The sequence below is a fragment of the Hermetia illucens genome, chromosome 2 (genome assembly GCF_905115235.1).
Source record: "Hermetia illucens chromosome 2, iHerIll2.2.curated.20191125, whole genome shotgun sequence".
Lineage (NCBI taxonomy): Eukaryota > Metazoa > Arthropoda > Insecta > Diptera > Stratiomyidae > Hermetia > Hermetia illucens.
This window is the reverse complement of record NC_051850.1, coordinates 186,020,053-186,041,966: the sequence shown is the minus strand read 5'-3', so window position 1 is coordinate 186,041,966 and position 21,914 is coordinate 186,020,053. Positions and strand designations below refer to the sequence as shown.

General features: G+C 44.4%; 1 protein-coding gene and 1 long non-coding RNA gene across 7 annotated transcripts in view; one reads left to right on the top strand and one right to left on the bottom strand.

The window, feature by feature from the left end:
* The window catches only part of LOC119650437, a 39,187-nt gene extending 22,837 nt beyond the window's left edge, over positions 1–16,350 (bottom strand). For both annotated transcript variants that reach the window (XR_005249282.1, XR_005249281.1), the window contains exons 1-2: positions 16,213–16,350; positions 15,952–16,059 (exon numbers count right to left, since the gene is read on the bottom strand). This is a non-coding gene — a long non-coding RNA (uncharacterized LOC119650437). The remainder of the gene's footprint in view (positions 1–15,951; positions 16,060–16,212) is intronic.
* LOC119650435 (rab GTPase-activating protein 1-like) overlaps positions 3,135–21,914 on the top strand; it is a 48,137-nt gene continuing 29,357 nt past the window's right edge. The window contains exons 1-5 of one of the 5 annotated variants that reach the window (XM_038053256.1): positions 3,135–3,441; positions 9,850–10,247; positions 16,999–17,262; positions 17,311–17,509; positions 17,596–17,795. In XM_038053256.1, coding sequence (XP_037909184.1) covers positions 10,046–10,247; positions 16,999–17,262; positions 17,311–17,509; positions 17,596–17,795 — 865 coding nt within the window. In that variant the 5' untranslated portion in view covers positions 3,135–3,441; positions 9,850–10,045. Of the gene's footprint in view, positions 3,442–9,849; positions 10,248–15,795; positions 15,983–16,345; positions 16,530–16,606; positions 16,774–16,998; positions 17,263–17,310; positions 17,510–17,595; positions 17,796–21,914 lie in introns of those variants that run through there. The other 4 variants (XM_038053257.1, XM_038053259.1, XM_038053260.1 and 1 more) reach the window with 4 other exon arrangements.

Here is a 21,914-nt window from a genome sequence, read left to right as displayed (position 1 = left end):
ACTAGATCGGGTCTGTTATGATTAACACTGTGGTCGGTGGCAATAGTGTGATCCCACAGTAGTTTGACCCGATCATTTTCCAAGATTCTCTGCGGGGTATGCTTATAGTAAGGATGGTAGGTTGCCACCAAGTTATACTTCAACGCAAGGTTTTGATGGAGAATCTTGCAGACGGAGTTATGACGATTGGTGTACTCGGTACCGCTCAACATCCTGCACGCAGCTGTTATGTGCTGGATGGTCTCCTCTTCACAGTTGCATAACCTACAACTGGAGTTGGTGATTGAGGAGTCGTGAAGAATGTACCGTTTATAATTTTTTGTTGGGAGCGAAGCATCCTGAATTGAAGTTATGAATGCTTCGGTCTCATAGAAAAGTACACCATTTGTCAACCATTTGTTGGAGGCTTCGATGTCAACGCCTGACAACAGCAAATTTTTGATATGACCTCCGTGAATGGAGGAGGATGTCCAGCAAGGAGGGAAGTTGGTTCTCGTCTTTGGCATACAATTTGATGTCGTCAATGTACATCAAATGACTTAATGTACATTTCGACAATATGCCATGCTTGACTTGGAACCCGTATTTGCTTTCATGCAAAAGATGGGATAGCGGATTCAAAGCCAAACAAAACCACAGTGGGCTTAAGGAGTCGCCTTGAAAAATGCCACCCCTGATTGGTATCTCTCCTGATGTTTGTGAGGATATCGATAGCTTCGTGCTCCAATTCTTCATTACTGTTCTCAGAAGAAGAACGACATTCGGTTTGATTTTATACAAGCGTAACACTTGTAGTAACCACGAATGTGATATGGAGTCAAAGGCTGATTTATAATCGATGTAGGCTGTCGAAATGTTTCGTTTTTAGTGGACAGCCTGCTTCACAGCTACCGTATCGATTATAAGCTGTTCCTTACGGCCTCGGAAGCCTTTTGCGCATCCTTTTTGCTCCTCAGCTATCAATTTATGAACATCAAGGTGTTTTGAGATGTTCGCGCACAGAACTGAAGTAGGAAGACAAGTAATTGGTCGACATTTTGAAGGGCAAGAGGCACCCTGTTCCTTGGGGATAAGGAAAGTTATCCCCTTGGTGAAAAATTGTGGAGCTAAATCAGGATCGGCAATCATCTGATTAAATTGATTTGCCAATATCCTGTGAGTGCTCTTGAACCGCTTCAGCCAGAAGTTGTGAATCTTGTCAACTCCTGGCGCCTTCCAGTTACCTGCCTTGTCAAGGGCTGCTTCTACGTCGACTTCAGTTACGTCAGGCATGGTCATTTCGGGGAGGGCCTCGCTCCAAACACTTCTCCAGAAGTCTTCTGCCTGATCCAGAACGAGGTTACTTTCCCTATCTGAGTTAGTGAGCTTTTTGAAGAATCCTCGTTGGTTCTTGAAGAGCAAGATGTTGTCTGTCCTTCGCTGAAAGCTTTTCTGATACCTACGAATGCGATTGGAGCATACCGCAAGTTTCTGCTTCAGCACCTCGAGGATTTCTTCGATTGGCATATCATTGGACAGATGGTAGTTTCCAATGATGTTCGCAACGCATCTGTGCACTCTTGGTGATGGATTTCCAAGGAGTGCTTGCGTAACACGACCAACTTTCTCAACTTTTCGACTCTTTTGTTGAGTCGAAACACCCAGAACGATGAAGTCCTTCTGCGCATACCTCTGTTATTCGCTCTAAGATGTTGATTATGGAGACGAATACTCGTGGCAGCTGCAACGTAGATCAGGCTGTGAACCTCTGTAGCAGTAATCTCGCTAGCCAAACGATCAGCCAAAATTCTGTCAACGGCAGCAATGATGTTAGCAGTTGCCGAAGTAAACTTCAGTTTTGGGATCTTTGGCCTAGCGTCTGGGAGAATCTCAGCATGTTCTGTGAATACGACCCGGAATGCGGTCAAAGCCTCATTATAAATTGGGTCGACATCCCCAGTTACTAAGCTTCTCCTGACTACTGGATTCATGGAGTGCCTTGCAGGTGGAGTACTTGTGTTACTCCTTTGACTAGTCCGGTAATTTGATGACTCCAGCCCGAGCTCAAGTGAAACCTATTGGAAGATTTGTTGCCTAGTTGGTAAGGCAACTCGGTTGTTATTCACTATCACCCGGTATTGATTGACAACGTTCTGCTTCGGAACATGACTTAGTTCCGGGAAGCGGGTTATGAACTCGTCATGGAGTCGATGTCTGTACTCTGATCCATGACGACAGTAATAGGCGCGGACGATAAATTCGTTAAGTTGGTTCGTCCAAACCATATGACGCCTAGGTCTCCCGTCCCTGGTGGTTGACGGCATAACCGCCAAAACATCCAAGGGCAAAGAGCCGCTCTGGTGTTGTTGAACGACCCTTAACCGTGTTGGGTACTGTCTTCGTGTCCCTGGGGTCCCATTAAACGAATTTGAAATATTTTCCCCAATTTCGTTCCCACGAGTGTTGGGGAGGCAGTCAACCCTGCAACAGAGCCCCAATGTTGCAATGCCCCATGGTTACCTCCAAAGGTAGGGAAGGTATTTGGAGGGGGGCCGCTGAAATACAGTATAACGTCACTGCAATTCATCCGATAGGCGCGTCGATTCCTTCACCCCGGATTACGGATTTGTTAAGGAGGTTTACTCCCCCTGAACGGGAAGAATCGGTAAGGGAGGACGAACACAAAGGGAAACGTTATGCTTGTCCGCGGCTGCTTATTTACAAGATTAACTTACGATATTCGTAGCTGACCCGGGGGGTCATGTCATTATCCGCAACCCATGACACGCGCCTGGTCGCATGCAGCTCTGCGTTTGCAACTCAGGTGAGGATAAACCTGGTACGCCATATATATATATATACCAGAAAACGCTGTGTTTTACCAAATTACGTTATTTTTCTTTAGAATGTTAGCAATAGAAATTCTCAAATATGAAAAGTTTCGTACCACGTGAAATATGTGCATTTTGTCAACTAACGTTCACAATGAAGAATTCTCAATATCCCTCTTGCGGCGAATGGAGAAAAACTCTGCTTCATAAACTGCATTGCCGCCCATCAAACTGACAGCACCACTCGCACCCAACTTTGACATTTGTTTTTGTTTTGATTAAAGTCTGTGTCTCTTTCCCACTCGCACGCTGCTCGTATATTTACCAATTCATACTCGTCGCACTTTGAATATTTTATTTATAATTCAATCCGCCCCCCACCGGCCGCGCAAACCAGCTGCATCTTTACATCTTTTACTCCATCTACAGCTTCGAACTCCACAGCTGCCGACATTGTGGGCTCGAGGCGCATTTGGACGTAGAAAAAAATTGCCGTGGCGAATGTCTTGTTGTTTTTCGGGTTGCTAGTGTCTTTCGAGTGGCGATCGCACGTCTGGCGCGAGGAAACCCCAACAGGACGAGGACTCAATGGCGAAGTAGCCGAGCCAGGAGCACAGGCGACACAGACAAGGTTCGTACAATGCAGGGTGCGAAGTTGGTGCGTAACGTGAAATTGTGTTGCGAGTGCAATGTGCAGACGTAATGAAGTGAAAAAATGTCGCAGGCAGCAGCTCGATAGCGGGTCAGCCACCGTTCTCGGGTCGACTCCGCTGGCTGCAGTCGATCATCGATTTTCACCCTGAGGCCACCGTGCAAATGACCCCGCGGTCGAGGCCTTGTGCTGCGAATTTTTCGAATAGCTCCCGTCATGGACCACATTCCGTTCTGATATGGCAAAGTTCGGGTGGCGGTAATAGTCGATATCGCGCAATTGACTGGGTTCGAAAAGCAATCACGGAGTTTCTATTGTTCCCACGAATGACCGTGACAACCCTTTGGTGTGGAGCCGTCAGCTGGACACAGTCGTCGCCAGCTTTGGCGATTGACTCATGTTCGGAACAATCTGCTGAACAGGCCCAGACTATTGAGCTGGATGGAAGCGCTACTGGGCTGGGGCTTCACGTATCATTTGGTATGCAAATCGGACGCTCTTTGCATTCATACGAATCATTAGGTTCGATATTTATGGCTGTAGTGCGACCGAAGGTATTGCATCGCTCCCGCAGTTGAGAAAGTCTTCCCGTAGATCTGGCCCACTGAAGCAATTGCCTCTGCGAACGTAGCCAAAATGATGTTAAAAGCCAATCGAAAATTGGCGAATTACGCCTCAATCCAGCTGACACTCACGCCCAGAAGATGCTCCTCTGTTTACTTTTCTCATTGTGCCTCAGGTGAATGGGTTGTTCGTGGACCGAAATTCGGTTGTCAGTTTGGAGATGTTCCCTCGTTCCGACTATCCTCCAGCGTTCCGTCAGCTGACAAAGATAAATAAATGAATCAATTTGCATTCTAAGCGTTGCCCTGCACGCGTTGATTCATCATCCGTAAATAAACAAATCGCCGTAAGCTAGTTTTATCGCTCGCAACCACATGAGTCAACAATGAGAGTGCAACTTATCAAGGGCTGCTCTATGACGGCCCACTATCAACAAACAAGTGGTTTATCTATCGGAAAAGCATGCAACGTTTATCCTCCTCGAACAAGAAGTTCGTTGTCTTCTTTTTGGTTGCGTTTGGAATTCACATGATCTCTTTGATCCATGATGGTCCAGGATTTTCTTTCGTTGGAATTCCGTAACCATAAGCCATCAGACTACCAATCGAATACCTTCGTTTGACCGATTTCTTGGGCAAGCCTCCCTTTAGGGAGTCTGCAAACCAGTGAATTCCTTTCAATAAAAGAAGAGTAGAGGAGGGAGAGAGTGGTTACTTCAAAGAAACCCCTGCCATTCGGTCCCACCCAGTGGAGCTCTATCTTCTTCGCAGTAAGAGTGTGGCCCCACGTTGGGCACCAACTCTGTTACGTACGCAAAAACTGTGGCCCCACCTTGGGCGCCAACTCTGTTGTGGTGAGATTCCTTAGCACCAACACGGTCACCAAGGCTGTCGACCAACCAAACTCCCCTAATAGGTTTGCCAGTCGTGAACACCGACTGCACGAGATAATATATGGAATCGAACGGCACGTGCTGGAACTAACCCGAATGCTAACAGTTCGGCGAGAGTTGGGCCGGGGTTCTTGGTTCTCCCATATTATATCCCTGTCAGGACACAGAGATTTTATCACGTGCCTTGACTCAGGAATTAAAAAAAACTAATCCGGCGCAGACGCGGAGAGTGGAACGCTTAAGCGGGTTGGTGTCATTCAGGTCCGAGATGCCCATGATTCGCTCTCGAGCTTCCTGATACCTCCGCAGCCGAATATTGTATGGGACCCAGTGTACGTGTTCATATGTCTCCGCCCCAAACAAATTCGGCGAAAGGATCGATGTATTGCCTACAATGCTTATCGACTAATCCGAGTTGGGTGTTGCGGTTACTTTCAGAAAGTTATCGTTAGAAGACACTATAGCCTTGTCAAATTCAGACGGACTACAGACGTTAAATGCAACCCCGGAATCATCGCATGGCGAAGGACCTATGCCTGGTGATACAGTTAGATTAGTTGATACAGCCTCTCCAAAGTTCTGGGACGGCCCCCATCTCTGTGGATCTCTCTTAGGATATACCCGTCGAAGAGCTCGCCCACTTCCTGTAACTGCTCATGAGCCTCCGTATGTTTCCATCGGAGGCAAGCTGACCGAACTGCTCTAGCAGTTCGTCCCACAGCCGATTACAGGGCAGAGGATCAAGCCTTTCGCCGACGACGGCAATACCATTCTAGGACAAGTCCTGCTAACAACAAGGGAGTGAAATTGCTTTCCCAGGATATCTTCCGTCAGCTTTACCACTCGAACCAGGAAACTGTCAATCGGCAACGAGTCAGAGGCTCCCGAGAATTTCAGGCCCCATCCAAACACTATCTTACTTACACAGTCGTCCGGGTAATTGCCCCCTCTGAAGAATGTGTTCAGGTTGGTGGTTGGTCTTCGGCTCGAATTCGCAGATGGTAAATGCGATGCTCCAGTTCAAGCAATAGAGGTATTCCGGTGGAACCAGGGACCCGGCGAGTCCTCATTGGATCCGGTCGCTAAAGAGCGAGCCGTGCAGTGCTCCGGTGGGAACCTAAGTTCCCGGATCTCCTCCCGTAGCCGTTCAATCTGCTGGACGAGCGCAGAAAATCTGTTAGAGTGTAGGCTATGTCCGGTGTTTGTTTACCGAGAGGGAGTGAGGGGCCTTTTTATATCAGCGCTGGACGGTAGATCCGCTGAAGGCGCTGAAAAGGCGGCTCTGGCTCCCTTTCCAATTTTATGTAGAGCGGCCATTTGCCCTATGAGAATTTTGGGCACAGCTTGGTTTCGACTCCACCTCCTCAACCTCCTTTTCATCCATCGCAGACCTAAGCCACTCCCAGACTAGAGATGGGATGACGGCCTGGCCATCTTCCCAACTTCGACTAGTACGGACGAAACAGAAAGCCACAACTCAAACCAGACACCCACAAAGTCAACAAAACGCATCAATGAACTTTAATTTTAATATGTTGAGTTAATAATTTGAGCTAATTCCTCGGCAAACATTTAAAAAGTGGATCTCCTGAGTTTCGGATGGGCAAGTAAATAGACAAGGTCCATTCTACTTCTTTCTACATCCTCCACTCAGGCACTTTGGTAACAGTTTCAGCCGGCTATGCAGAGGAATCCGGTGAAGATTCCTGTTTCGAGCGCCAAGCTCAGACTTACAAGAGGATGTTCACCTAGTGAACAAAATCCTCCTAAGTTCGTTTAGGCATTAGAATATTCACAAACGAACGAAGCTTTGATCCTAATACTAACCATCCTGGTGGATGCAAACTCCAAAAAATAGCGGAAATGCCATCTTTCGGGCCACACGTTGGTCGCCAACTCTGTTACGTACGCAACCAGAGACTGAACATAATGCACAAAGCGGGACCACCTATCAACGATCCTCACCAAATTTCTTACAACTCAGAGTGAAATTATGCGGTGTTTCCAACGATTAATTAATTGAGGTAATAAAAACTTGTTGTTTCTTTTTCGTTGGTGTGGGTATTTATTCTTGCAAATACCGATATTTCGGGAACCACTTGTTCCCTTCATCAGTGCAAACAAGAAAAACAACAAGTTTTTATTACCTCAATTTCTTACAACTATTGTCGCGCGCTGCCCCGTATATGCATAAAGTTGCCGGTGAACTCAATCCCAACTTCCATAAGAAAAAAGATGTGATCGGTGTCATGCACCACTGTACTGCAGAATACACCGTGAGGAAATCGTACCTTCCCAATCTGATGTGGGTAGCAGGGAAAGCCCACATGCCTGCGTAGAAGCTAGCTAAAAAAAAATATCTGACTCATAATGCTTTCAGTTCCGTTAAGGCTTTAAGATGCCGATAAATCATGCAATCTATCTGCATCCTGAGTATATGTTGACGCTCTTAAGGAGCAACGACCTTCCTTGAGTCTCTTTCTTTGCACTTGTAAATCGTGTTACGTTCCTTGCAAGGAGGGTAACGGGAGTTATTACGCGGTAGGTACTGTTCGCTTGTGTCCGCCAAAGCGAGCGGTTCGTTCTGCCGATTAGTCTCGCTTGCGCTTGGGACTCGAGGGACGCTAAACCACAGCTTGTAAAGGACGCGGAACCAGCATATATCATCGCCGCCCATGGACAGGGCACTTCTAACATCACCACACAACTCCTCTTTCTTCTTGAGGAAAAGCCGGAAGCTCGCAACGGTGAAGTTAATTTCTCAATCAAATTCAAGTACTTCAAAACGAATTCAAACTTGCCTCAGGTAAGTCTGCCTTCAAGCAAAACAAACGATTTTAGGTATGCCGGACACTGAGGCCCCAGCGATCAAAAAGCGTTACTATCTTCTCTCAGACAATGAGCATCGCCCCGAAGCGACTAACGCAAGTTCCGGAACTTCAAAATCTGCCGATTTGGCCAGACCACCGGTAGTTAAGGATAATAGTAAAATTCATTTTCTCCCGCCGATATTCCGTCCGGCTTAACTGCCAGGGAACTGAGCCTAGTTATTAAGAAGATAGACAAAACTTTTGAATGCGAAATTACTAATCTGCCGGACGACAGGCTTAAAGTCCGGCTCAATTGTCCTAACACTCGCAAGTGGCCCGTCAATTTAATCGAGGCCTTCAAACTATAAGGTGATTCCTTCACCCTTAAAGAGGAGAGGAAGCTAACCCTCATTCTCAGAGGAATTTCACCTCACGAATACTCTTCTGATAACTGAGAAACCCAGGAAAAGAGATGCCACTCATTGCTTTAACTGCCAACAATTTGACTACGTTTCTTCAAATTACGGCTACGACCCAAGATGTGTCAAATGCGCGGGGCCACATGCCTCTAGGAACTGCCCTCGTTCCATTGTCGAAGACAACGCAACAATGGGCAAACTGTGGTCAACTGGATCACCCACTCATTTCTCCAAACGTCCCCGTAGGTTGGAATCAATCCAACGTAAAGAGAGAGCGAAAAGTGTCCCGCACTCCCGCTCTACTCGCCCCTCTCCCTAGAAAAACTCTTCTGCCGCATTCCAATTGGATCACTCCTCCCTCACTGACTCCTTCATGGAAGCCAGGTCCCTTTTCAACCTGCCATTCTCCTCCCTCTGGAACACAATCGCTGACTTCTATTACAGCTACCTCGTCTAAAGATAAACCCGAAGCATACTTACAATTCCTCTTTAAATTGCCAGGCGACCAAAATGAAGGTGCTCACACTTTACGCTAATTCGCTCATTTCAAACGACAAATGTGTCGCTCTTCTCAAGCTCCTCGAGGAAACTGACCCCAAAATTTGACTTCCTAAACGAAACTAGACTTGGGAAAGCTCGCAACGTTAAACTTCTTGTTCCCGGGTACATCACTTTCCGCAATGACACGTGCAGAGTGGGACTAAGTGCAAATATCATCTCTTCGGATGCACTTGCATCAAACAGCAAGCAGTGATCAGACTACCTGTCAAGGGCGGCGGCTCTAATCGGCTCTCCCTACTTCTCGGGCGGTACAGGTCGCCACGTGACTCCTATTCAGTTCGAACTTCGGGAAACCGCAGCCACTTTCGACGCTTTGCTCCAGAGTGGCAACGCTAGGCATATAACTTGGGACGACTCAGTTAACATTGAAAACTGCAAAGTTCTCTTCAACTGGTTCCAGTCAGGCCCATTCCTTACCACGGATGTCATTAACGCGAGAATATCGTCCTTTCTACGAGAGTCCTCCTTCCTAGACGGCTTTATAATCTCGCCCAATCACTCAGCATGTGTCACTACCTGCTGCTCACTGGGAGCTCACTCCGACCACTATGCCCTCAGTCTGTCTATGCAGTTCTCCATTGGCTGATAGCATTAACCCGAGATATTTAAATCACTCAGTTCTGGGCAGGTTATTGCCATTGACAAAACTGAGCGATCTAAATATCTCGAGTCAATGCTATCAGTCAATGGAGAACTACGTTATGCTCCTCACATAGGGAAACACAAAATCTTTTATACCTGAAGGGTCAAGCTTCCGGTTTGCCGACTTGTTTTCTGTGTACAAGGATCGTCTGTCCGTTACAGTATGTTAACTAGAAATCTTGTGAAACTCCTTGCCTGCAATAAGTATTATGGATTTGTGTTGAATTTCAGCGAGTGCGTAATCCATCGATGCTGCATAAGGTGGTACCTGCCAGCTGAGTGTTTTCAACGTTTATATTTCATGTTGTGTCAAATGAAAGCAGCATGTGGAAACGCTCAAATGTTTACCTATATTCCGTTTGGTCGAAGAATTTCTTGAAAGCAAGCATACAAACAAACAAACAAAAACATATACTAAATATTCATACTCGTCGACTATTCCTTATCCCTTACGATCATTCAACATCAAATAATCTTCAACTATTTCTCATCATTCCAGGCTATATCAAAGTCGAACATCACAAAATGATATCGCAGTTCTCATCATTACTTGATCTCAAGTCACAACCAGCAAAATAACAGCATCTCTATTGAAGTTTGACAATTTTCAAGCCACTACGATACAGTAATATTGACTTAACAAATTAATTTCTCTCTTGCGGAGATAAAACCATCTCACAACAACACGTAAGATTATGGATGATAATGTAAGCATAGAATCATCCGACTCCTTGACAACCAGCGGTGAATACGAAATTGTACCGGAAGGGCCACTTGAGATGGATAAAGTGTCGAAATCACCAACTCTCAATATTGCCAACAATGGTGATTTGTTGGATTTAAAAAAAGACTTGACGGAAGTCATACAGGAACTTGATGGACAGAAAGAGAAAAATGGTAAGTTGATGTAGGAATCCATAAAATTGTTGTATTGTGTAGATAAATGAAAAAATATAATCAACGAGCGTTATAACCCAATAAAGCAAAAAGAGTCATTGCGAAGCAGTATTTTTCAAATTATATTTTAACATAACACTTTAACAGTTCTACATGAGAGTACCTGCCATGCACAGTAGAAGCTCTTACCACCCACGCATGCTCAATTCTGCAAAACAGCTAAAATGTCTGAATTTATCAACAGAGATTATCGGATATGAAAAAAAGAACGAAGAATGGAGCTTGATTTGATAAAGATTCTATTAGCTGAGTTTCTCAACCTCGAGTTTCTCGAGTTCTCCCATTGTGAAAAGGGGGCAATCCGCGACGCTTTCCGCGCTATTGTCACCAACCCTGTACGGGTTGTCAGAGAAATAATGCCCGTACAATGCGGCCATCTGGTCAGTATTTCCCCAGAGCCCCGATTTTCCGGGTAACAAGCTTATAGTCAAGTCCCCAGGGGTCCTCATTCACCTCGTTGACCAGATTATGCCCGAGCTTTGCTTTTATTTATCGTGCTGCGGAATTTTCTTTTTGCTAATCTGTACTGTGCCTTTATGGCGCATGCCCCCTCGTTGGCGTGTAAACGTTGTCCCAAACGGCAGAGCTTATGACACTTCTTCTATAGGTCGATAATTTTTGCCGCCCACCCGTATATAGAAGGCTTGTTACGACAGAGGCCCCTCCGGGGCATGGAAGTCTCACACGCCGTCGTTATCAGGTTCATCTCTGAATTTACGACGGTGTCAGGTGCGACGCTATCACCCTTCGGAGCACCCTCCAAAACGGCTCTGCCTGCTCCAAGAGCTTCGACGAACTTCCCGATGTTCACCCTCGCGACATTTTACAGGCAGGTGAAGCGTCGCGTTAGTGCTCGCCAGCAAGAACGCGATTTACTGGTAATCACTTGCTGAGAAATTTTCCAGGACTCGCCACCCGTCGACCGATGATGCCAGATATTCCGACGCAAAAGTGAAACGGCATCCTCTAGAGCATCAATCCGCCGACCAAAGTCCGGCATGGTTTCATTCGGCGTCAAGTAAACGCTAAAAAACGTTATCCCTAAACACTGAATCCAGGCGAACCCATTCTCTCGGCCTTGGGCAAGAACACAAAGTCGAACGTCGCCCCGAACCCAGATAGCGGGGATGCCCGATGAGTTGAAATGTCATGAAACCGGGTCCCTGTTTCGGTATTGCTCGCGGATTAGCACTAGATCAGCATTTACCTCCGTACCGAACTCCACTAGCAACTGGTGAGCGGTTTCACTCCGGTACATGTTAATTTGTAAAATGCGAATCATGCCATTCGCGCCCTAGCCCTTTCCAGTTCCGCCCTAAAGATTGCACACCGTGAGCGACGCTCACACCAGACGCGCCTCGAACCCTGCAGTGAATGCAACTTTCGCTTTCATTGCAGGTCTTCGCTTGGTGACTTACCTGGCCGCATCTCCGGCATGTTATTCTCCTGTCCGGTCCCTTGCAAGCTGCTGACGTGTATCCATAGTCCAGACACATGTAGCACTTGGTGGAGGCTCATCCAATTTTGATTTTACCGCTGCTACGTAGATTCCTCGCATATTGCTCAGGGATTTCCACCATGGGGAGATTTTGACCTCACGCATTTAAAGAGGTAATATCTATCCGGAAATTGGTTACCTCTGGATATTCACGCTTTATCGCCTCCTCCACTTCGACCTTTTCTGTGAGGCAGTCAAGGTCCCGGATTTCTAGAGAGCACATGGGCTAGAAGGCTAGAAACAAGAGCCTTCTCCCCCGATAGCCAATTGACCGGTTCGCAGAACGTACGAGGACTCCGCCACCCCTCGTTTTCCGTATGGAAAATACCTCTGCTCCGTTGTCTTCGGGTTTCGTCCTGTAGCGGATTTCACTAAGGAGTCCCGCAAATGCCTTGCCTTATAATAATAATAATAATCGTTGGCGCTACAATCCATATGGGATCAACGCCTTGAAGTGTGTTAGAGCATTTCATTCAAGACCGTAACGGTACACTACAGTACACTGTAGGAGGCAATGTGGTCAGCATTACGCTTGGCCGAGATTATTACCCAGATTTGACTCAGATACTCATTCACATCTGAGTTGACTGGTATCCGACGTCAAATCACGATTCATATCCCACTGTCGCCAGCGAGATTTGCACCGCCACCTTCCGTACGACAGTCTTGTGCCTTGCCTTCCGTCGGCTTAATGAACAGAGTCGACGGTCTATTCCTTCTTCGTTGCCTCGACTTTTCTGGCTTTTGGTTTGCTTGTCTTTGGACAGAGGTTTCTTGCAGCGTGATCAGTTGTTTCCGTTTATCTTTCTTCGCTTTCTTTTTTTGGGCCCTGGAAACTACTTTGATAAAGTAACCTTCAGGCACGTCGTCCTCTTTCCGCTTTTTCCCCAATTTCCTTTGATACTTTAACTAGCCCACTGGCTATCTGCGGTCCGTTTGGCGCAAGCAGCGTTCTCAGCGGAGAGTGCGGCTGTTCCATCAGCCCGTTTTTGATGCCTTTGCTAACGTTTCTCTGGAGGAATGTTGCCGACCACACTGATGATCATTTCCACTTCGGTTCTAGCTAGGACGGTCGACTGCACTTCTATTCGGTTCCTGTCCGAATCTACCTGCTCAGGACTAGCTATTCTGACTGGGCTTTTTTCCAGAACAGGGGCACTACCGGAAATTGGAGTTTCCTTCCCCGCACCAGCAGCGGCGCGACTTGATAAGGCTTCCTCTTTAATTGGGCGCCCCGGTGTCACATCGAGTGTGTCAGTCCTCGCTGCCTCGTTCGCTGATCGCTGCGGTGAACGACCCATTTTTGTGTTGCGCTCAAACGAACTCAGCTCCTCCTCCTTCCCTGATATTTCGTCGATTTTTTTGTTGGTTTTGTTTTATTCTCCATGCAAAACTCACTAGCGCATCATGTGCAAGGGGACACAGCCCCTACCTCAGTTCCCTGAAGCCTGGAGGAAGAATCAGCGCTCGCTCGGGGCAACGCGATCTACTAACACCGGTTCAATGCATACTATCCGACCAGGGTCCCGAAGGGGTTGGCTCCTGATACATGTCACAACTTGGCAAAGCTAGGCTCACATCACCCCATCGACGTCGACAGAGCTGTCGACGACTCCGGTCATTCGCGGTTCGCTCTTCACCGAGAGACTTTCTCAAGGCTACTACCCAGGACGCAGGTATACTGCCAACTAGGAGGTCAGAACTACTCACTCGGGCACCTCGGGGGGTCACACCACGTATCGTAATAATAATAATAATCGTTGGCACAACAATCCATATTGGATCAGGGCCTTGAAGTGTGTTAGAGCACTTCATTCAAGACCGTAACGGTAAACTAGGAGACAATGTGGTCAGCATTGCGCTCGCCCGAGATTATTACCCTGACTCATTCACAGCTGAGTCGACTGGTATCCGACGTCAAATCACGATACAAATCCCACTGCCGCCAGCGAGATTTGAACCCCGACCTTCCGTATGACAGCCTTGTGCTCTAACCACTCAGCTATCCGGACACACGTATCGTAAGCGACCCCTTAAAGGTCGCTGACGACCCCTGAGGGGAAAACTTAGAATATACCCATTCAAACAAGAAACTGCTTGCATGATTGATTAGAGTATCACCTACAATCGAAAATCCTACGTTCCTACTGCGGAACATGGACACCAAAACTGCTGACACCACGACAGAACCTGCGGCGAGTGTTGTCAAGAATTTTCGAAACTTTGTAGCAAAAACAGCAAAAAATATTTTGAGCTAGATTGTTACTAGAGGTGAAACTTGGAATTATCATTACAAAGCTGAGTCCAAACAAGACCACATAGGTGCAGGGCACTCCCAAAGATTGTCAAGGTGCCCCAGTCATCTGGTAAACTCATAGCTACAGTTGACTACAAACAAAAAGTAGTTGACCCCGTAACCGTGGAATACTACGCTGGGCTACTCAACGATGTGAAGGGCAAAAGGCTTTTGTACAATAACGCGCCTGTGCACGCATGCGTTGCGATGAGATCCTTTCAAAAACTAAGGTTAAGAATACTGGATCATCCTGAATTATTACTATTCGTTCCCGAAAATGAGAAAAGGATTGCAGAATGTATTGGTGTCAAGGGTGAATATATTAAAAAATTGTAATTTTTAGTATCATTTCACATTCTTTCACTCCTCTTTGTTCTTGTTATGGGCACCGTCGCACGGGATATCCAACGTCCAGCGCCCTATACACTGCTTTATGCAGATGATGTTTTCCTAGCATCTGATAGCAAAAATGATCTCGAGCAACTTGTTCAAAAATGGAATGATCGCCTCATGCAACACGGTCCCAGATTGAATCTTGACAAAACTAAATTTTTGACGACCGATCCCCATGAAACAGGCACAATCATTGTCAGCGGCAGTGATCTGCCCAGAACTGAGCGATTTAAATACCACGGGTCAACGCTATCAGCCAATGGAGAGCTGCGTTATGAAATTGCTTCACGCATTAACGCAACCTGAATGAAGTGGCGTTCCACAACTGGTGTCCTTTGTGATCGACGTGTCAACGAACGTCTCAAATCTAAAATTTACCGCAATGTCGTCCGTCCAGTCGCTCTCTATGGTTCTGAGTGTTGGCTGACCATAAAAGACAATGAACGGCGTCTTGCGGTAATGGAGACGAAGATGCTACGTTGGACTAGTGGCGTCACACGTTTAGATCACATCCGAAATGAGGATATCCGCGATCGTTATGGGGTTGCACCGATCGTGGAAAAGTTGCGAGAGAGGCGTCTTCGATGGTATGGTCACGCAATTCGTGCAAACGAGAATTCACTTGCCAAGATTGGTCTGAACATCGAAGTCGATGGTAAACGACCAAAAGGCAGACCTAAGCAACGGTGGCTTGATACGCTGGATGGGGATTTGAAAGCCTCGAGATTGCACCCAGATCAGGCATTCGATAGAGCCAAATGGCGAAGCCGATCACGACGAGCCGACCCCGCTTGTGAACGGGACAAAGGCTGAAGAAAAAGATCATCCATGTTATTGGAAAAAATCCCCAATCTTAGCATCCTTCAGATTTTTATTGTAAGGAACGAATTTTCACCCCCTTTTGAACTTCAATAACATTTCCAACTATTGAGGTTTTCGAATAAAACTTTGTGCTTTCAGCATGAAGCAAATTGTCTGAGATTGTTGATAAGAACATAAAGATAAATGTTAACTTTCAATGCAACAATTTATGTTCCCCGTCACGTTTCCACAAATGAGAGAGACGACATATCAGAATACTAATTCCATACTAACATAAAAACTACACATTTTATCATTCACCAAATGTGTTTACTGTCAAATTAGTTAGCTTCGCCACATTTCATTTTTATCAAAAAAAAATTTTTTAATGAGCGAAATGATCGTTAGAATACAAAATGTAACAAAAACCCCCACAAAGCTCATGCAAAACTTTAGGTGGCGCTTGACTAATGTAATAGAAAACATTTTAGTTCTTTTATCATGCATCGGCGGTTACCTCACAATTACGCGGTGAAGTGGTTTTGTTGATTTTATTTTATTATCGAAGCTTGTTTAAAATCAAATAGTGATCCATAATGGCAAAGAGGTTTTCGATAGAAAGTGACGAATTAGATAGAACCTTGTTTGTAGCTTACCTGACAGTGAAAAGATACACGGTTACTCGTTGTAAGCATGCCCTAGTGGCAACTATGTTTTGTCCTTCACATTTTCTGTTGATACATGCAATGCGTCAAATCTGCAAACTAAAAATAGTTATCAGCTTAGTGCTTGTTGGTAAACACAAAATTTAGCGCCATAAAAAAGGAGAAGGAAAAGGGGTTACTCCATTGAATCAGAAGCTTTTCCGATGGGCAGCTGTAGCAATACTGCAGATAAATTCAGCTGGCAGAACTTACATAACCGCGGGTATCACATTTTCGCCCCATAACAACGAAAAACAGTTGAAAAAACATAACACCAAAACATCAAATATATCTCAACAGTTGAGCCACTATTGTTCGCTTATCTTGCTCCAAAAAATTACAAACTATGAGACACTTCAATATGGTAAAATATAGCCGAGTAAATTACTTAAAACTTGCATTCAACCCACATATCAATTGATTGGACATTTAAATGGTCAGTTCAAGTTGTGCAGTGAATTTTCAAAGTTGGTAGCTGACTACCAAGATGCGTTGCTTATTTGTTATTTTTGAGAAATTAAATATTTTCGGTAAAATAGAACTCACTCTTCATCATATTGATTAACGTGTAAAATAGTATATTCAATTGGGTCTCCGTTGAGACGTTGATAAGAGTATGTGCTCTAGCCAAGGGATCTATTTCTGAGCGTCGGGAGAATTACTGTTGATTGTGTTTGCTTTTATGTTACTATAAGATAAGAAAACTCGAATGTTGAACGCCCATTCGAACTTTTCTGCATTCAGTTTTGTTCTATTAATAAAAGTCAATAAGAGGTAATTGATCGTGAGGTCCAATTTCCATGCAATTCAATTTCTGTGCTTTGGAATAGTGGAATTATGGGCAGCGTGTAATAGTCTCTGCTTCGTTCAATCGTTTTACTTCCGAAACAGTAACGAGTTTCCGTTCTGGGATATAACTAAATTTGTTTACATTATTTTACTGTTTATCCAAAAGCATCATATTCTCGCCCCACTTATTTGTTCACTGTCTTCTTCCAGCTCAATCACGAGATAATAAAAATCTTTCAATACCATCAACATCTACAGCGCAACAATCGATTACCCTATCTTCATTTGATGTCCCCGATTGTAAAATTCGTACCAAGCCACCTGCAAGCGACCTACTATCGCCTAGTGATGTTTCAACACCAGACGTAAACAAAGTTGGACAGTCAGTTTTCTACGATTGCATGGACATGAGTCCAATCAGCACCGAAAAACAAGATGACATGAAGCCCGAGAAGAGTGACACGGATGAGGAATGTAAGTATTCCGTATTTGAACATACAAAAAGTGATTTGGCCACTGTAGTTCACCTGATTTCAGTATCGGAAATTGATCAAGGATGTACAATATTTTCGGGTGTTACATATTTGGGAGCATCAAATATCAACTCCCCGAAATCCAGTACTGAAATTCAACGGAACATGGCAGAGCTAAATAGTGGCTCAGCTTCAGCAGGACTGAAAGTTTCGGTTAGCATACCCAGCAACTCAGAAGGATGTGTCATGTAAGTGGAATTCCAATTCTCAATTCTCTGATTTACAATATCCTTTTTGAATCTAAAGACATGAAAATTTATTCCGATTCCTACAGCCTCTATGACGCCGAAACTAGCTCAATAATTGCAAGCTATGAAATTCATCGAATCCTCTACTGTGAACCTGGCCAAGCTGGTAGTAAGCAGGAAGCTTGCTTTGCATTCACTTGGTCACATGGAGATACGCCTGAATTTCGAGTTTATCAGTGTCATATATTCCGTTGCAATATACCTGAAGCGGTACATCAAGTCAATTGTAAGTAAATAATTTTATTATCTATTGCAAACATGTGCTCCCCACTTTTTCAAAGCATTTGCTTTCATGGATGGATGTTTTCAATGTTCAAAAAGTGCACTTGTCCGTTGAATCTATCAAAATTCGATGAAAACAATCGCGTACAAAACATGTCTGAAATAAATAATCTGAATTAGATAAGATTTAGTGAAGACGCGAAGATTTTAATGGGGGGAAAGTGATTCACTGTTTTGGAGAATTATAAGATAACAAATAACAATGGCTCCATGTTATAAATGTGGCAGATTTAATTTTAATCTGTATAAATTCGAACCAATTGTCAGAATCGATATTTTCCTTATTTACATTTGTGTTGAACATTGTGTACCTATTTTGGATGTCCCAAGGATTTCATTGGAATTATTCGATTGTGTTGTATGTTTATAGGAGCAATTGATAATCATGTGCTAGCTAAATAACTATGGCATAACCGTAATTAGTTCAAAACGATGATTAATGTCCAATGTATATATTTTTTGTTTCGTGAATCATTGAACTACAATTCGTACTTTGCTATGAAAAATACCTGACTAATAAAAATGACAATTGAAACGATAAAATGAACAACCAATAGATACTATAAACAAATCGGGAAACCGGAAGCGGGACGCTTCAGGTATAAAAGGTTTTCTGTTTCCCTATGTGAAGAGCATAACGCAGCTCTCCATTGAAATATTTATATCGCTCAGTTCTGTCAGCGGCCCTGACCTGCCCAGAAATGAGCGATTTAAATATCTCGTAGCTCTCTATTGACGGGAGATCTTTAAATCGCTCAGTTCTGTTAGCGGCCCTGACCTGCCCAGAAATGAGCGATTTAAATATCTCGTGTCAATACTATCGGCCAATAGAGAACTGCGTAAGGAAAATGCTTCGCGCGTTGTGGCGTTCCCTAACTGATGTTGTTTGTGATCGACGTATCAGCGAACGTCTCAAATCTAAAATTTACCGCAATGTTTTCAGTCCTTTCATCCTCTATAGTTCTGAGTGTTGGCCGACTAGAAAAGACAATGAACGGCGTCTTGCGGTAATGGAGAAGAAGATGTTGCATTGTACTGATGACGTGACACGCTTTAATTACGTCCGAAATGAGGATATCCGCGATCGATATGGGGTTGCATCGATCGTGGAAAAACTGCGAGAGAGGCGTCGTCGATGGTGTGGTCACGTACTTCGCGCTAACGAGAATTCACTTGCTAATATTGGTCTGAACATCGAAGTCAGCGGTAAGCGACCAAAAGGCCGGCTTGATACGCTTGATGGGGAAAGCCTCGCGATTACATCCAGATCAGGCGTTTAATAAAATAAAATGACGAAACCGATCACGATGAGCCGAACGCGCTTGTGAATGGGACAAAAGCTGAAGAAAAAGAAGAAGATGTGAGGAGCGACGAGTGGATGACAGCTCCGTGTCACATAGTTAAAAATTCCATTGCACTCTATTTTTTAGAATTTAAATAAATCATTTGAGGTAAAACCCCCTGTATTAATAATAGTCAACCTCATACGCTTCACACTCTGAGTTTAATATTATTAACAAATGCGAAGAATTTAACTTACAACAGATATAACAAGTCGGAAAGCCCGACACCCCCCTTCTACATGTCTGGGGACTCCCCTAAATCTCAACGTAGAAGGATATCACTCACTGCATGTCTGGGCGTTCACAGTTCCCACCTTCTCACCAAAGTTCGTGTCAATCAGTATGGCCGTTTCTGAGAAAAGTGTGTGTGACAGACAGACAGACATTGAACCGATTTTAATAAGGTTTTGTTTTGCAAACAAAACCTTAAAAGGGCTGGGGAGAACTAGATTTATGAATGAAATTTTAATATAAGGTCTACAAATAAGTTCTGTCGGTTTTCACAATAGATGGCGTAGCTTGTTTTTTATTCCATTGATCCACATTTGCAATCATTCATCGGAAAGCTACTGTCAATAGGCACAAACGTCAGTATAAATTATTTAATTGAAGTGTAAACAACAATACTTTTTTCATCAACGAAAATGGCCAATTTTGTACCAAATAATGTGTTTTTGCGGGAAATTCTACTTCATTATTTCAATATGAAGAAAAAAGCAACCGAAAATCATCGCATTTTGGTGGAAGTTTATGGTGACCATGCTCTATCTGAACGAACGTGTCAGAGGTGGTTTGGACGGTTTAAAAGTGGCAATTTTGACTTGGAAGACGAAGAGCGCGCCGGACGGCCAACAATTTTTGAAGATGAAGAATTAGAGGCATTGCTCGACCAAGATCCATCGCAAACGGAAGAAGAACTTGGAAAAACACTTGGAGTCACTCAGCAAGCCATTTCCAACCGTTTAAAAGCAACGGGAATGATCCGAAAGGTCGGCAATTGGGTTCCGTATGAACTGAAGCCAAGAGACGTCGAACGCCGTTTTTTCACGTGCGAACATCTGCTCCAACGACAAGAAAGGAAGGGTTTTCTGCATCGAATAGTTACTGGCGATGAAAAGTGGATCCATTACGATAATCCCAAGCGTCGGGCAACGTGGGGATACCCCGGCCATGCCTCATCATCGACGACCAAAGCGAATATTCATGGTGAGAAGATCATGCTGTATATATGGTAGGACCAGCTGGGTGTGGTATACTATGAGCTGCTAAAACCGAACGAAACGGTCACGGGCAAACTCTACCGACGTCGAATGATGCGTTTGAGCAGCGAACTCAAGAAAAAACGGCCGCAATACCAGCAAAGGCATGATAAAGTTATTTTGCAACATGGCAATGCTCGTCCACATGTTGCACAGCCCGTTAAAACATATCTAGAAACGTTGAAATGGGAAGTCCTACCCCACCCGCTGTACTCTCCAGACATTGCTCCTTCTGATCGGTCGATGCAGCATGGCTTGGCTGTCCAGCACTTCTCCAATTACGACGAACTCAAAAAATGGCTCGATGAGTGGATAGCGGCCAAGCAGGCCAATTTTTGGCGCGATGATATCTATGAATTGTCTGAAAGATGGAATAAAGTTGTGGTTAACGATGGGCAATACTTTGAACAATGAATGTATAACCAATTTTTCACAATAAAGCTTCAAATTTAAAGAAAAAACCGACAGAACTTATTTGTAGGCCTTATATTTCATTCGAATGTTATTCTCGTTATTATGACGTCAGTATCTTATTTGTAGGGTTTAGGATGCAGTAAATTCGCACGAAATTTATAAATTTGAACTGCTATAACTTTGACACTAAAAGTCGAATTTTCTTGAAATTTGGCATGCGTGCACGAGACTGTCCTCTATGTCGATGCAAAATTTAGTACTCCTAGGATGAAATCAAGGGGAGTTTTTCAGTCAATTTCTAAAAGTTGGTTACATACTATTAGTAAGTTTATTTGAGTAGATATCGGAATGGGAAATATTTTGAGGCCTAAATTTCATCTGAGCGCACCACCCTGATTTTTTTCGGATTTTTAGGTTGGGTAGTTTCCGAAAATGCATCCTGTCTCACAAGTGCGTACATTTTGACTCCTCACTCGCAAACTTTGCAATTCACGACAAAACTAATATCAGTCGCGATGATACCCTACATAACTATATCCGGTGAAAAAAACAAATTTGAATCTCCCATCGCATGTATGGAGAGCCCCTCTTTAAACTCCACCCCAATTTATTCCACTCGCCGTATGCGTGGGATTTCATAGTTCCCATCTGTTCACCAAATTTCAGTCAAATCGGTTTAGCCATTTTGGAGAAAAGTGTGTGTGACAGACAGACAGACAAATAGTGAATTGATTTAAATAAGGTTTTGTTTTACACATAACTTTAAAAAACACCAATAGCAATAGCCTGTACTGAATTTTAGTATTGTTCTCTCTGATTGTCTCTGAATCCTGAATGCGACTCGTATACTTGCCTCGGCTTTATTCCGTTTCCTCTACTCTCCCTTATTCTCTGTGCTATAGCTTTTCATGTTTTAACAGCCGTTCTCCCGGCCAATGCAAGCTTTATTAATTTTAAGACAAGAAATGCTTAAGGAGCTTTGAATTTTAAGAGCGGGCAAGCAGACTCTCGATCATCAATATCCCTCGACTGCAGTGCCCCGGTGGT